A 16725-nucleotide genomic window follows, 5' to 3' on the forward strand; every position below is an offset into this window, starting at 1 on the left:
TGCGGATGCAGGTCTCTTCTCAGAATACAAAAGATTTTATGCCATAATCAACTACTTTGGTCATGATGCAGAAACGTGGTTCAGGTTCTCTGTTGATACTTCTTCATGATCATTTGTAATCAACGACAAATAGGAGAGGTTTCCAGAGGTTGGATGCATTGATAGCCCTGAGAACTAAATTGGGATGCGTCATGTAGGTATGTCTATCTACCTAAAAAGCAGCAGCAGTATACGAAAATCTTTCTATTTAACATATACTAAAAGATTCAGGAGTACCGGTAAACGGTTGCAAAATCAGGTTTTTCATATAAGGGAGAAGGTCAAATCAGGCCCGATTAATCCAGAAAAACTCTGGCAGATTCGCTATAGCACTCAGCTGAATTATACTCTAAAACTTGTTGAGCTATAAAACAAGCAATAAACCCGCTCGCCTGCGCTTGACTTTCAAAAATAAATGGTGTCAAATCAGATTCTTTCATGTCCAAAAAATATTTAGATAAAAATATTATTGTAAGTCTTAAGGTGAGAAAAACACCGTTCACCTTTTTATGAGCACTGACCTTAACAATTCTGTCACCGAATATTACAATAAGGTCACTTTGAAACTTCAACCTACCTATACCACCAATCGCGTTCTTTCTAGAGCTTACTCTGGTTATAAAAGTTCTCATACTGAATTAGCTAAGCGTATCATTGCTTAAGTCAATTTAATGCATAATTGCATCATGTTTGATTTATATAACTTTATTAGGTATTACATATATTTACTATTCAATCTTTGATAATGCATTAATACGCTAACGCTAAATGCTTGAATTTTTCTAACAGCAACTCAAGATATTACTCAGGATGTAATTATTTAAAAAACAATTGTTCAAAGATATTACACGCTCCCGCTCTTTCTACCGCTGTCGCCTTTGCCTTTGCTCCACATGCAAATTAAATTACACTCAAGTTTCGCTGACTTAGCCACACTGTGGGTAAGATAACTCGTCTCTTGTCGCTCTTGCTCCAGACTTAGATTTAAACGTATTCATATAAGAATTAGGAAGCTTTTACGGTTCTACACCCATGTAACAGTGTATGAAATAATATACATGATTTATTTGTTGAATAAATGCAAAGTTTATTAAGGACATGCCTTTGCATATCTTCCACTTTATAAAGAAGCGTATTTTGTTAAAACGATTTATAAAGTTCCTACTATTTACTTCCAGCCCATATAAGAAAGTAATTTCGTAGCTCTTTCTATAATAAAGTATAAATATCTGTAAAAATTGAAAATAAAACTTGTGCTATCTATATTTTGGGAATAAAATCGAATGCTTTCATAATATCGCTCACTCTCAATGGTTATCTCCGATTCTTCAGACAACGATCGTCTCTAACTAGACTGATTTCTTTGAGTTAATCTATTTATTCTTGTTATATGGTATACAATTAAAAAGAAATATATAATATATACTTCACCTTCAATCTAGATGGACGGCAGTGCTTTCACCAAATTCTGGTTTATATTATTCACAATTTCACCTTTTAGTTAGTGTTTTTAGAGGTTAAGACTACAGTTTACTTTTAATTTTATTTTGAAAAAATAAGTTTATTTTTCTAAAGAATTTATAATTATTTATTCAGTAAATTTTGTTGAAGTGTCTGTTTTTAAGCATATTTTCTGCCTTTACATCTAAGACTCTATAATAAGAATGCGTAAAATTAAATCACATGAGTATAATCACTAGTATTATAACAAGAGACATATCTATAACCCAAACTATTTAGGAGCTCAGTAACTATTAGAGAACCATTGGAGATACCACGGTATTGAGTAAAGTTTGCCACTAGAATATATTCCACAAACCCACTAAAGACACAGAAACCGTGCACAAAACAACAATAAAGTTGGTCGGATCTGCTGACCGTCGCAAAAAGCTCATCGTTCGTGCCATGAGCACAATACAAACTTAAATTGTTCGTGAAAGCGTTATGCACTCGGTTTCAATTTCCCCGCGAACTGCCATCGCAGATGTTCGGACGACACTCATAAATATGATTTGAAAATCGTTTTATGTATAACTCATAAACTTTTATCTCCGCTGCCCGTGTCGGAGCGTTCTAAACGGTCCCACTTAGTTTCTGCACAAAAGCTGCAGACGTTTTAATATCGGACCGTCTGGTATTCCGGTACGTATCTGCCAGTGTAAATTTCGCTGGGGCGTAACGGCCGTCCGGCACGCCACCTTCGCCTGGTCAAATAATAACACTCTAATGGCTAACTATTGCCTAATGTATTTTGGGTGAATGGAATAATGCTGCCGGCTTTGTCCGTTCTTGCCAGGTTGCGATTTAGACTGCGCTTACTTAGTACTCGAGACAGGCGGAAATAAAGCGGCCGCAATTCAATTTCTGTTTATTAAAACACGCTTTAGCTATTCTGTACACAACTGTTTGTTTCGAGATAATGTTTCGTGATTTACAATTTAATCTTTTACTACTAGATAGACATTAAATAAAAATTGACACAGAAATTTAATGTACTGTATGTATACGTAAATAATGTAATACCTCTAGGTCTAATGGGGATTACACGTAAATAGCAAGTTTGCGAGCAAAAAATAACTCATTGTAACTGGGCTTATGACAAATATATAATTTACCTGTATCAAAAAGGTTTTCAAAACAATGTTTCTTTCATATTATTCTCAGAAGGCAATTTTATTTGACACCAATATAATGGTAATAAAAATATTTAAAGCGCCACGTAGGCGTCAATGGATAAAGAATCATTAAGCTAAAAATATGCTTACTGTAATCTAAACAAGTCGTGTATGCAAAAATGCACATCGATCAGACACCATGATGTGAGTCAAATTTAACTTGCAAGATTTAACCCTTAAATATATAGGTACCAACTAAAAAGCAACTGAAAAAGAAGCCTGATGCACAAACGATCCGTACGTATTTTTTTGTTATAGAAATAGAAATTAGAAATAAGATGTTTCTACAGTCGATCATAGATTCGTTCTATCTCCTGCGGCTACTGACGCCTCGTGTATAAATATTACCGCCTCTAAACCATAAACAACGAGAATGCTACAGAAAACACAGTACATAAACTAAAGGTGTAATAGGCGCTACCTGTTACTTCAGCCAAAAATAACCTAAATAAATCTTCCAGCGCTTCATAAATATCGTGAATATTTGTCAGCTTATTTCATTGTCATCATCATCAACCCATTACTATCCCACTGTTGGGCACGGGTCTCCTCTCAGATTGAGAAGGATTAGGCCATAGTCCACGGAGCTGGCGAAGTGTGTATTGGTAGACTTCACATGCCTTTAAAAACTTTTTTTTCTTTTAAGAATTCTCAGGTATGCAGGTTCCCTCACGATGTTAACTTCTAATACGCACATAACTTTGAAAAATCAGAGAATCAGGATTTGAACCTCGGACACCTAGATCAAGGCCGAGTTTCTTAGCCACTAGGCTATCACTGCTTGTATTATATACTGAATCTGCTGCTTTCATTGTATAATTTGTAAAATACAATACTGTATTCGGCGCAATATGCGTTTGTAATATACAATCCCTTAATCCACAATGGGCGGGTTTTCCGTTACCGGTCACGAATTAATTATATTACATAGTAGATTATAATCTGAATATTACAAATACATTATTTGTATACTGTAGTCAGTGGTCGTAAATCAATGCTTTCCAAGGTATTGATTTATACTTGTAGGTATTACAGTCAGGTACGTTTCAGCATCAGTTTCACTAGTTACAGTCTAACAACAATTGAATTAGATGTATTGCAACGATTAGTATGCAACTATTTAATTTAATCTTCTCCAAGTATGTATCAGCAAGTATCGTAGGATTTGACATGAGCTCTGAGAAATAAAATAAGAATTAAATATCACCATCAACCTCTCATTTCCACAATCCCACATATGGAATATTGGAATAAGGATATTCATTTAAAAAATCAAAGCTACAACACATTTATCGTGACTATAAAAATAGCTAATATATATATACGTAGTTTGATGGAGTAAAAGTAGCAACACGTAGTTTGATTGAGTAAAAGTAGCAACACTGAAGAAGGAAGTCAGTTGGAGTGAGTTTAAAACGATGTACGTAGGATTTGACATGAGCTCTGAGAAATAAAATAAGAATTAAATATCACCATCAACCTCTCATTTCCACAATCCCACACATATATATATATGCGGTATTTTAATAATTACAGTGATGACTGTATAGCAGTGACGACTACTGAGACTTACGACTTACCTAATTTGCCCTACGATGTGTCGTGCGCATAAAAGCCACTAGCAATTAGTCATAATATTAAAACATCGACAATTTCACAACACAAATTACCCAAAAGTTAATACAAACCACGCGAAAAGTTAATAAAATAGTTACCCAACTTACACTATCTATTCTACATGCGCTGTGTAATAGAGGCAATCAAAGCTTAACAATTTAATATTGAATTTCAAACCATTTTATTTTAATGTGTTCATATTGCAAGTTTGCGGTGAACGAGATTACTTTGAATTGCATACATTTATCAGTTAATCGTATTGTGGTTAAGTTTTATCTTTCCTATGTCCATTTGTGTAAATGAATTGAAACAGAAATGATTATGAGCGGGTTTGTCAATTTCATGCGTTTAGTTTCTATTTGAATATACCTAGTTTATACTGATTCTGGCTGATTAGGCTTTCTATTGATTGCGTATTGTTTGGTATAGTGCTATGGGGGCATTATATGAGAGGCAATATACTGTTTTAAAAAATTATAATTCAAATCTGTGCTCTTAGCATCAGTTTTAATTCGAGCATACAATCAATCGAATCAACAGCTCGATAGCACGATCTTGATTCGATGACTCGGTTGTATTTGTGTAGAATGTCAAATTTGTAACTACCAAATCGTTAGATATCAATTGTTTATGCCTCGATGAGCGAGATCGAATTCGTTAGGACGCCGATAGTAGAACTGTTTGAAACTATACTAACACATTTTAGTTCTAATATAATCCGATAGAGGCGCTTCATGAAGATCAAACATAAAATGTCATACTAAGGGTACTGATGATACGGACAACACGCTGAGCGAAGCTCGGTCGCCCAAGGTATCGATTAATCTGCCAATAACTCTTTTTGGAGTTAGTTAATGATATTATCTATAGAGTCTACATTACGTTAATTAAATAACCACGTCCAGTCCAATATAATATCCGGCCATTATAACACTAAACACATTATAATCGATAATGCACCATATGCCTGTGTAATTATTAACTGTGTACACATTGGCCTCTATCGCGGTATCCTTGTACTCATTCGGCAAACAATACTCAATGCAGACTGTAAACAAATAATATGCGATGAATTATTGAGCTTGTTACACCAACAATTGTGTATACGTACGCATAATTAGCTCAAGTTAATTGCATATTACGATGTCACGTACGTTGTTAAGTAAAGCACTAGAGGAATACGGATAAGCGGGCCTCATTTATGGATATTATCGTAAAGCCATTATTATTTCTGTGTTGGGTATGGATCGCGTCAGAGAATGAGAAGAGTATTGACCATTATCGGATCGAATATCGAATACCATCAGGCATCTAGGATTCCTTATAATGTTATTTTTCTATCTTTACAAGATTAAAAGCAAACGGTCTTGCAGTACACCTGATTATAAGTGATTACTGCCGCCCATTTATGTGTGTAACTATTTTGGATATGTATTTATATACAAAACATAGTCGTTATTGACGGTAGACTCCAGCCAGAAGATGGTAGCTAGTTAGGCAGATCCCACGAAGAGATCTTAACACTAAGCAAGACATCGGGAATTACGGCAAGCGTTGTCAAACCCAGCAGCCAAGGACCATTGCAGTAGTGTGTTAATCGCCAAAGTAGAGGAAACTATCCATCTAATAGTGTAATGTAAATAGTATACCCTTAGTCGCCTTTTTAACACGCATGGGTAGACATGGAGTGGTCTATTCGCCACCGGAGCTACATAGCCAGTTCAAAGACTCCGATTAATAATATGTCAAAAAAGTATAGAATAGACGAATCATGGCTTCTGTATGGTATAAAAATGCTTGGGTTAATGTAGTCAAAGTAAAATGTTTCATTCGTAACTTCATGTACGACCCTTTTATGTTACAACGAATGCAGATACAGAAATTACAAACAAGAACCATATTTATAAACTCAACATTGATACTCATTCCTTACCTACTCAATAACTCATACGTTCGGTAAAGAAGGGTTTCCCGTTAGTATGAAACAAGCAATATACATACGTTCGTCACTCCACGATGTTATTGCACAAGTCGCGGCGTTTCTGTAGGCTTGTACTCTCAGTCGGCGATAAATAAACACGGCGTGCGCTGCAGCCGATAAGCCTTCGGTTGCGACGACATGCAGAAGCGGGTGTAGAGTGATGTACAGTAGGGTTGCCACAAATGTACATCAAACATGTATTTACAAAATTATTTACTTATATTGGCATTATCAAAAGATGGACAGGCGTTCAAATCGTTGGTTGAAGTGGGTGTAGAGTTATGTATAGTAGGGTTGCCACAAATATAAAAAAATAAAATTGGTCTACACAATTATTTACGTTTATTTGGGATTATCAAAATATGGGTAGGCTTTTAAAAGTTTGTTTGTTTATTTATAGGGGCCGATTTTGAAAGCAGATTTGTAAAAAGATTGGCTTTAGAGATACTTCTGTTCCATATGACACTTTTTATAAAGTTCAAATGAAAATATGATTTTAGATAGTGATAGACAACAACGTGAAAACGTGGAGCAAATTAATTGGGTCCATATCGTTGTTACAATCAGATCAATTAACACAATATAAAAAGATCGAGCTAAAGTTATAGAAACTAGTATTCAAGTGACATAATCATGTAATTAATATATTTATCCAATGCTTTGCAAAGATCGAAGTTTGACAATTTGTAATATTAATTTAAGGCAATATTTAGATAGATTGAGTATCAATAAGGGGCGTTAATTGAACGTAGCAGCAAGATTTTAACAGAAAGACAACACCCCTACACATAAACAATCAACCTTTCGCTTTCCTACAAACGCTATCTAGTTTACGCCTGCCCGAATTTGAGTTGCTAACCCTATAAAGCGCCCTTCTTGGCAAACCACGATAGATAGTCTACCTCGCAACTCCGTCGTCATTATACAAAATTACACCAGCCTATTGTCTTTTATTTGTGTCAGCTTCCAAAGTGCAGTGGAGCGGCGCAACGGAGATTAGGCTGTCTAAATTCGAGCTTAAATTTTAATCGCCGTTTAAGGCTTTCCTAACGGAGCTCTGAACAGCATCTTTATATAGCATATTTTGGCAGTAGTTCCTTGATTGTACGCCAGAATTTAAATACGGATACTTAGCTCATTAAAAGACATTTTTGTTTGAATGCTTAGAGCGGTTTGTGGAAAGTTTTCAACAGGTTTTGGTCTAATAAACCTCCTATATTTTTTTATTTGAGTGTACCAGGTTTATGAAGTACTTTAGAAGTAAAACTTTGCTTTAAAAAGAAATCAACAAAACGTCTTTTAATCCAACTTGTCGAAACTTATTCGAAAGTTACATAAACACCAACACATTTTTTTGCAACTTCTTCACTGCAAAATACACTAGCCATTGCGAAAATCAGTGATCAAGTCGCAAATGCGAAACGGCAAAAAATATTACGGGAGAATTTTCTCACTGTAACTCATAAAAATCATGATCAGCTAGACGCGTTATTTTTCACTTGGCTTTATTTTTACGCGGCTACATCGGCCAACATCGAACCGGATTCTAATCAATTTAATTTATCAGGGATCCCCCGGAGGCGGCCATTCACTTCATTTAATGCGCGTATTTTGCGGCAGAGCTGATTGTTTTGAACCATTCGGTTGTACGGTCCATTTAGATTAATTATTGGATTACTTCATTTAGCTGCGAATTATTTATGGAGATATCTATTTTTTTCTCGCACGGACTTATCATTATGCTTTGATTTTGGATCATCGTTTGCTTTTTTCATAATATCGAAGTAACAAACGAGCAAGTTTCCATCTGATGGTAAGTGGTTACCTCTGTCCATGGACACCTGTAATCAACCCAAGATAATATTAGACATCTACCGGAGGCTGGCAACAGATTTGTTGCCACTTCTGAGGACTAAGTTGGTAGGCCTTGGTTATCCGACGTATACCTACTTATGTAGGCATTTCTCCCTTACCACGCATATTTGCAAAAAATACAGGAAAAAAACTATAGGATGTAAGCACTGAGTTGTTGTTTGCTTAGTAAAGTTAATGCGATCGCAGTTATCGCGTCAGGTCCAGATACCTCAGCGGTATCGGCCGTAAGAAATATTAATTATCGTCAAGATTCAATAAGAAAGGCGGCAATCGAAGACCGAAATGAGGGTGGAATTACGACAGCGGCAGCATTTGTCCCGGCAACTAATAAAGGAGACAATATTGCACTCGATACGTATAAATGTGCGAGCAACATTTGGGGCGTGATATTAATTCTGCCAGTAATTGCTATCGGTTTCCACCCGAGGCTGCAGCCATGAGCCATGAATACGGGAGTTACCGCTATTTGTTCCTGACGTTGCGGTTTAGGGTTTTACCTCCGCCCCGTCCTATATTTATTTTCTTCGAGTTTGTCCAAACACAATAGTCGAGTGGATTATCTGGTCTGTTTGTGTGCGGTGCGGCGGAAACGATGAATTCGTTTAAATTAAGACTACTTTATAGTTACCAACTAATCTCAACTATACATATTGTAACTTCGTAACTAAGCAATTTCGCAAGTTGCAGTATAATGTGGAGGCACTGACGTCATTCGGTAGCCACTCGTTCCGTTGTAAGTGGATAACTATACGGAGCGCCAGTATCAAAATCTCGTCATCCATAAATTAAGGGAACGCGGTTACGCCTGCTACCGGCTGAGCCGTATAAGCTCCATTGTGCATAACCGAAGAGGGACAGGAAACCACAACACAGCTCCGCTAAACTAGCACTAGTGTATCGCTAAACACTATGGTTAATTAATAACGCTACTTAAGCTACTTAATAAGTCGCTTGGGAAAATTTATCGTAAAAACAAACTGAACTATGAATATATATATATGGTTTTAGACTAATAATAAAAACATTAAAAACCGCATATCGTGATATGAACAGCTAGAGATATATTTTTATGAAATAAAATAAAAATATATCTCTAGCTGTTTCCTTCTAAATATATCAACTTTATTAAAAAAAGACTTAAACACAATCACTTACAGTTAAATGTGACAAGCAAATATTTTGAAATTTATTAATTGAAAAACCTTTCATTGACATGTAAAAGAATTCGATAAAAAGCTATTTAAAACTTACAGTTAAAACATGATTTCAATCAATAAAATAAGCCTATTATTGGCATGTTAAAGAAGCTACGGCTCACCTGCAGGAAGAAAATAAGGCATCGTCTCCTAAAAGATAAGTAGGACGTAACTCCGTTCCGTAAGGGCCTCTTGACGTAGCCGGCGTAGTGTTACCAAGTTTACGAGAGCCCCAACATCTCTTGTATTGGAAGAAAGATAGGTGCAGATAGCAAAGAGTGAAAGGATGAGGCGGGTCGATTATTAGTGGTCGCATTGTACGTAGACGGTTCGATGCACGGCGTGAACGGAGGCTCTCGTTATTTTCAATTTCCATACGCAAGCACCCCTCCTATACGATTTCATGTACAAGTATGAAAAGCGGGTGGATTAAGCCATGAATCTTGTAAAGACTCGAGTAGATTTAACACGTTTTTCGCGAAAAAGGATACGATTGTTTCGCTTAATGTACAATATTGGCAATATATTTATCTATTGTACCTACTTTATGGAAGAAGATTTTTTATGGAGAAAGAAAGGTGTGTCCGAGTTTCTTTCCCTGCATTTTTTCCATAAAACAAACACTTAAGCTATTAACTTTCAAAAATAGTTATTTAAGGAATCTACTTAAGAATCTATGTTAAATGGTTAATACGTGTATATGACGTGTTATGTTTATCACGTGGCATATAAATAATACATACATTTCTTATGAAATACATACAATGTACATAGCATAATATGAATACTACTAAGATAAGTTTGCAGCTTGATAGAGCAATAAACATTTATTAAAAATTAAATTGGCACTTCTCCGTTCTATAAGCGGGTAAATTCTCTAACTTTCAACGTTATGGTTTTACCTGCAATATCCTTGCAAAATCACGGCGAAGTTGTTAAGGATTAAACATTTATCGCTCGGGGCCTATTCTCACTTGACCTTTTCGTAACTTGAAGGCGCCACTTAAAAATATTAGGGAAGATGGTGTTATTACAACACATTTCTGGCAACACGGCAAGGAGCGTGGGTGGGGTACAACGAGAAAATTGTATTTCCATTTTTACAATTTCAATTTAGTATTAATTCGAGTTGGGAGCCCGGGCGGGCGCGCTACCACATGTAAAATATGGATCGGCTAAGTGAAATTAAAATGCTCTATAAATTGTGATTTTTGCAAGTCCTAAAGTGGAGAAGGCTTTTTATTATTTATCGCCGGCGCGCTCGTGGCCAGCGTCGACTTACTGAAAATCGCTGTGTTATTATTCAATTTACTTGTTTAAAATATTAACTTTGACGTTATTTCGAAGTACTTTTTATGCGGGAATAATAAATGCTGCATGCATAATGCTTTGTATATAAAGATATCAGCTTATGGCTATCTACGAATAAATTTACACCACCCACACTTTATATAAATAAGTATGTTTATAGGATTAAGAAACCTTACTCTTACTCTTACGCTGTGTTGCATGACTTTATCTCCAAGTTGATTATAATAACTATTTTTATTTCTAGTATTGCAAACGCTTCAAATAATTTAAATAAAGTATTAATAATTTATTGAATTATTATTTGTAATTATTTTTGACGAATTATGTACTATTTAGAATTTATATATTTTAAGTCTTAACTAATTTAACTAATTTTCTTGTTAAGAAATACAATTTCGCCGTGTGCGAAATTGTTTTTCTTAACAAGAAAATAAGTAAAATACTCTCCAAGTAACCGTTTTAAGACTGACAATTTTCTGGACCGTACAATCCAATCGTACTGAATAAAATAAATACAAACGTGTTCGAGGCGCAACGAGCGCCTCTCGCAATCAGCGAGGCACCTCTGCACACACTTGAGGCACTGATTTCGCACTTTACCTATTTCTTACTATTTTAAATAAAATCTATCACTATTTTTGGTATATGTGTTCTTATATTTTTAAAGTACCTACTGGCAGAGCCGGCAAACGTTGTGTTACCATATAAATAAAAAACGTTAAGGGTTAAAAACACTTAGGGGTATGAAAAATAGATAGTAGCCGATTCTCAGACCTACTGAATATGCATATAAAATTTCGTGAAAATCGGTAAAGCCGTTTCGGAGGACTACGTTTGGTAACTAACATTGTGACACGAGAATTTTTTATATAAGGTATTCTTAAATAAAATAAATGAAACGACATTTTTTTACAAATCTTTTGCAACAAGTGGCATCTAGCAATCAAAGATTTTGTCCTTGTTAGTGTAACAATAATTACAGTAATATGGGAGACAAATTATGTTGTCGACAACCCATTATTGTCCTATTATTAGTACAAAGTCAGAGAGAGAAAGGTCAAATCCTAGTTTGAGATAGTTTATAGCACTTCTAAGGCGCGTGCGTTTCCTCGCGTTATTTTCCTTCACTTTTATACGAGTACAAAATGATCATTAATTTTTAATACACATAAAAAAGTGTGTGTTATTCAAAGCTCTGATCCCAGATTAAGAGGCCGAGCTTTAACCGATAGCCAGTCACCGCACAAATTATTTATGCTGATATAAAAAGACGAGAGATATGATAGATGAGATAGATTGTATTTGGTTAGTTAGTATAGCAAATGAAAATAGGTAAAGATATGAAAGGTTGCAGGGTGTACTTCAAAATCAGCGACGCGTTGACGAAAAGCACTCGAATCGCTAATTATGTTATAAAGTATCTTTTTTTCTACTAATCAACTCCGCTGCCACTTCTAATTTTTATTTTCAAAATATACAGTACATAATTGTATATTGTTCCGTGACCTTCCAAAATCCAATATTCAAATAAAGTAAAATGGCTGTGGTATATGGACAAAGAGATAAATTATAAAGGTTATATTATACGTGACTACGGAACACTTACAAACAGTAATAGAACAAGTTTTAAGATTAAACTATAAAAATAAACCTAATACGTTAAGAACCTAATGCTACTTTAAAAACTTAATAAAATTTTGGTCATAACAATTTCAGCATTATGTACCTGCCTTGTCAAAACTTGTCGGTACACCTGAGATTGTATGGAAAATTCTTGAAATTTAATAAGAATTTGAAAAACCATTTTACGATTCAATTTAAAGAAGATACCAATCGATTTGAAAGTTGTAGAACACTTTGTGGTTCGATACCGGCGGCACCACCGTCACATCTATTGCTGTCTAAGGCTTTAACAGCTGGTGATTTCTGGTTTGAAGCGTATGGTAATGGAGAAATAACTTTCCGAGGCGTTCCAGCTAGGGGTAGCCGCGCAGCTGTGGCCGACCTCGGGAAGGAATATCTAATCCTATCTTGGATTGATTAAATCTGTTTATGGGTGGCAGTAGCCACTTAACGTCAGATGGACTGCATGCTCGTTTGTTACTCTTATATTATCAAAAAAGTACAAACTAGTGTTAGGAGTTACTTACAAAAGTGCCGTAAAAGATGTTTTCATAGTTCACAAAGGTATAACTAATGCATGATCAATGCACTACCATTTCTGGCGTCAGTGATCGATCGGTATTCAGTCGACTAGTTCCAAAGTTTGGATACCTTCAGAATGAAGTATCTTATGATCGATTTAGGTGACTAATCATTCTTTATCAGATTCGAACCAGGTTTCTGAATCTCGGTTAAAATCTCATCTGTTACTGAATCAATCCGTTCGATAAAAGGAAGGGTATTTATGTATGGATGGATGTATTAAATAGTAATAAGTAAAATAAGTATTAGGTAACTGTCCTTGTGTTTCTAAATATATTTAGAAGTAAAAATATATGATAGTAGAAATGACAATTATGGTTGAATATTAAATATAATTACGTAATGGGACATTAAAGAATTGATAAATAAATCTACAATGGGATTTTGGAACTTAGTCAGGGTAAATTTAAGCCTTTACTATCTTTAGTGATGTAAAAGATCGGATAATTCCGTTACATTCTATACTATTTTACGAATGTAAGTATCTAATTTCTTTTACATTGATAAATTAACAATATACATTTATTATAATGTAAGTAAAGAATAATAAAATAAACCCAACGAGCGACACTAATTATTCAAATAAAAATAGAAGATTCTAAGCGTCAATACCTACCCACATCATTTCTTTCTGCGATATCCCAGTAAACAAAGGATGGCAGCCCTGCTTATCGTAATAAGCTTTGAAAAATAATGGCTTAGAAACTTTTCTAGGCATCCCCTTTATAATATCCCCTCAGACTCATTTACGTAATACTATGTTTTTCTACGGTACCACTTGTATGATTTTTTTTCCGCTCTGCCTTTGTGTTGTTGATGATACTTTGCGCATGTGGTCGCTAATTATCTATGAATATTCTAGGTGAAACTGTCTCTTATTCTGCATGTGATATGTGGGGTTACTTTTTATAATGATACTCGTGATTCTGTTTACATTTCGTACTTAATATTGTTGTGTGCGTAATTCTTTAGCCATATATGCTAAGTAGTTGTGGTGTGGCGTTCTTGTGGTATATTATGCATTTATGTTTTTTTTTTGTTTCAGGGGCTTTGGCTTCATTACATTCGGTGACCCAGCTAGCGTAGACAAAGTTTTAGCGCAAGGCACACACGAATTAGACGGTAAAAAGGTGAGTACTATTTTACTAACTACTCTTAATGATATAATAATATTTTATATTACAATTCAGCTTCCATACACCTATCAACAAATTTGTCATCGGAAATTATGCATAAGCACTTAGCATTTAAACAGGTAATTCAAAAAATTCTTAATGTTAGTTTTTCGAATACAATTACTTAATATTATTTATTGAATTGAATTACTTTCTACTTACAAATTTATCGGAAAAAATGGGTTACATGAGGTAAAACGTATAAATAAATATTTTTTATTTATTTTACCAACAGTAATATCCTAACAGTAACGATCCTAGACACAGACAATAAAACTATAGAAATGCACCATTTAGCAATTTTTTGCAGGAAAATGAAACAAACAGAAAAAAATACGTGATATTTAATTTCATCAACAATAAATTGAAAGATGAGATGAGAGATTATGCATTCCCTAACCATGAACTCTAAACCGTTGTTTAAATGAAACGGTTACCCAAACAAACACTTCAAGAACACAGTTTAATCCGTATTCGGTTTCCTCGAAACGTAATAGCCGTGATAAATAGCTAAATGCATAAACCATTTACCGGGAATGCATGAATTAATAACGAGAAGGAAACGTCTTGATTTCCTACCTCGGCGTTATATCTGTCCGGGCAAGTTCTGATTCCCTGTGAAAGTTTATTGTCCCATCCGAGATGACATAAATTCGCCTGTCCCCTGGCCAAATAACTCTGCAGCTATCATAAAACGAGAAATCACTAGTGCCTCTAATTTTTCTACTTGTATGGTATTCGAAGCGTTGAGAGGCTCGGTGTTCGACAATTTGATTTTATGGCGCTGACCTATATATTACGAGTATTTAATGAGAAATATATTCCGCGAAATATTTTGTAAAATTTACATACTTAAATGAAGTATTGTATTAAGTACCACCCGATTAACTACGCGAGGTAAATGTTAGTATTTACATATCTTAGAGTTCATAATGAGATTGTCAGCATATTCCAATTAAATTATAGAAGGACTTTTTGTTTCCTAAAGTAGCATATTAAAAAGAAAAAAATACAATAATTTTATATCAGTCTAAATATTTAACTTGGATTCAAATCCAGGGCTCCGACCTGGGCCGAAATGCCACTCGGCTATCACTGCTATAAACTGTTTATTACGTGAAAATTACAAGGCGAAAATCACACTGAATTCAGCTTTATGAATTTCGTAAGGCACATTTTATAAACGACTAGTCATTACTGTGGCTTTTTTCGCATAGATGTTGCCATTTCAGCAGTTCTGCTGTTCTGTTGGAAAACGTAAATGCTTATCTCTACTTTTTCTTGCTCAGTTCCTTTTTTGCTTCGTAAAGAAAATCTATTATATTTATTTTTCGGAAGAAAATAGACACAATCTTCGCATAATCTATTACGGTTTTTATTTGGGGGATTAGAAATTTTGGTTTATATTTGTTTGGTTGGAAGAGTTGTATAGTTTTTATTATTGTTTTTGTGCAATATTGATTTTGCTATTTGTAGTAGCCGGTATTGGCCTCAAAATTCAGCCCGTACACATTCAGTTCAATTAGGTTAATTCGTTTTTAAACTATTTTTGAATAGTTTTGAGTTCTGGTGTTTATTTTAAAATCTGTGTAAATAGAAATTGGTGTAGATTTATTGCTTAATCTAACATGCTCTCGATAGCTATTTGCAAAAAGTAAACATGATTGCAGTTTATACAAAATTATACACTAAGCCATAGATGGGGGTGTCTCCACAATTTCAATGCTAAATCGGCGTGGATCACTTGAGAAAAGTACGAATTATGAAATAGCATACGAATTATGTGATCCAATAGGAATGACGTTGTGTAGTTTTTGTCCTACGGTTTTTTAAACTGACTCGCGCTAATATATATCAATAAGAATCAAAACTTTCTTAATCTACATAACTTCGGCAAGAGAACAGAAATCTTACATACAATAGATCACTATACAATGATATCAATAGAAATAATCTACTACCCCGACAAGACATAAGGAGCAAGTGTGTGTACAGATCGGGAAAAAAGTCGATTACAATCACTCGCCGCGAAATAATCTAGATAAATTACAGCCTCCGTCGTTGTTTACTTTGATTAAATTGTAGTCGACTGGCGGAAGATTAGCCGAAGCCTCGCAAATCGAGCGAGAAGAGGGAGCATTTTCTCAATTTACATAAAACGAACTCAGAAGATCGCGATAGTGTTTACGTTCACTGCTACTTATATTACCCGCGGTTCCGTTGGCGACTATCATTATTAAACGTCAAACATCTGTATAAATCATAGATAAAATTCTAAGTCTGTGGTATAAGTTTTCTTGAATAAAGTTGAAGTATTTTTTTTGGGTTCGGAACTACACAAATGCGTGATGTTAATATGATGGCGATAATGTACGATATGTATCTACTTTGAATTACAGTTTTGGACAAAAGTTCCATTAAAATAGGCATTTCTGAATTTTATAGTTATATAATTATTTCAAAATCTTACAATTAAAACGTATTCTATGCTCTTTAAATAAATAAATAATTATAAAAATATACGCTCGAACGTAATTTCCTTGTATTATACATATAGAAGACAGAAAGTCAGTATAAATACAGACTTAAATAATTTTTAAAACTTTAAACCACAACGCAATATTTAATAATGTTTAAAAATAATATCCAAA

At 34.6% G+C, this 16725-nt stretch overlaps 1 protein-coding gene across 5 annotated transcripts in view; it reads left to right on the forward strand.

Moving 5' to 3' along the window:
- Rbp6 (RNA-binding protein 6) overlaps positions 1 to 16725 on the forward strand; it is a 635951-nt gene that overhangs the window by 281183 nt on the left and 338043 nt on the right. For all 5 annotated transcript variants that reach the window (XM_073088080.1, XM_073088082.1, XM_073088083.1 and 2 more), the window contains exon 4: positions 13945 to 14029. In XM_073088080.1, the coding sequence (XP_072944181.1) occupies positions 13945 to 14029 (85 nt within the window). The remainder of the gene's footprint in view (positions 1 to 13944; positions 14030 to 16725) is intronic.

Source organism: Epargyreus clarus, unplaced genomic scaffold, assembly GCF_041222505.1.
Source record: "Epargyreus clarus isolate Ecla_fem2 unplaced genomic scaffold, WU_Ecla_fem_2.2 ptg000026l, whole genome shotgun sequence".
NCBI classification, from domain to species: domain Eukaryota; kingdom Metazoa; phylum Arthropoda; class Insecta; order Lepidoptera; family Hesperiidae; genus Epargyreus; species Epargyreus clarus.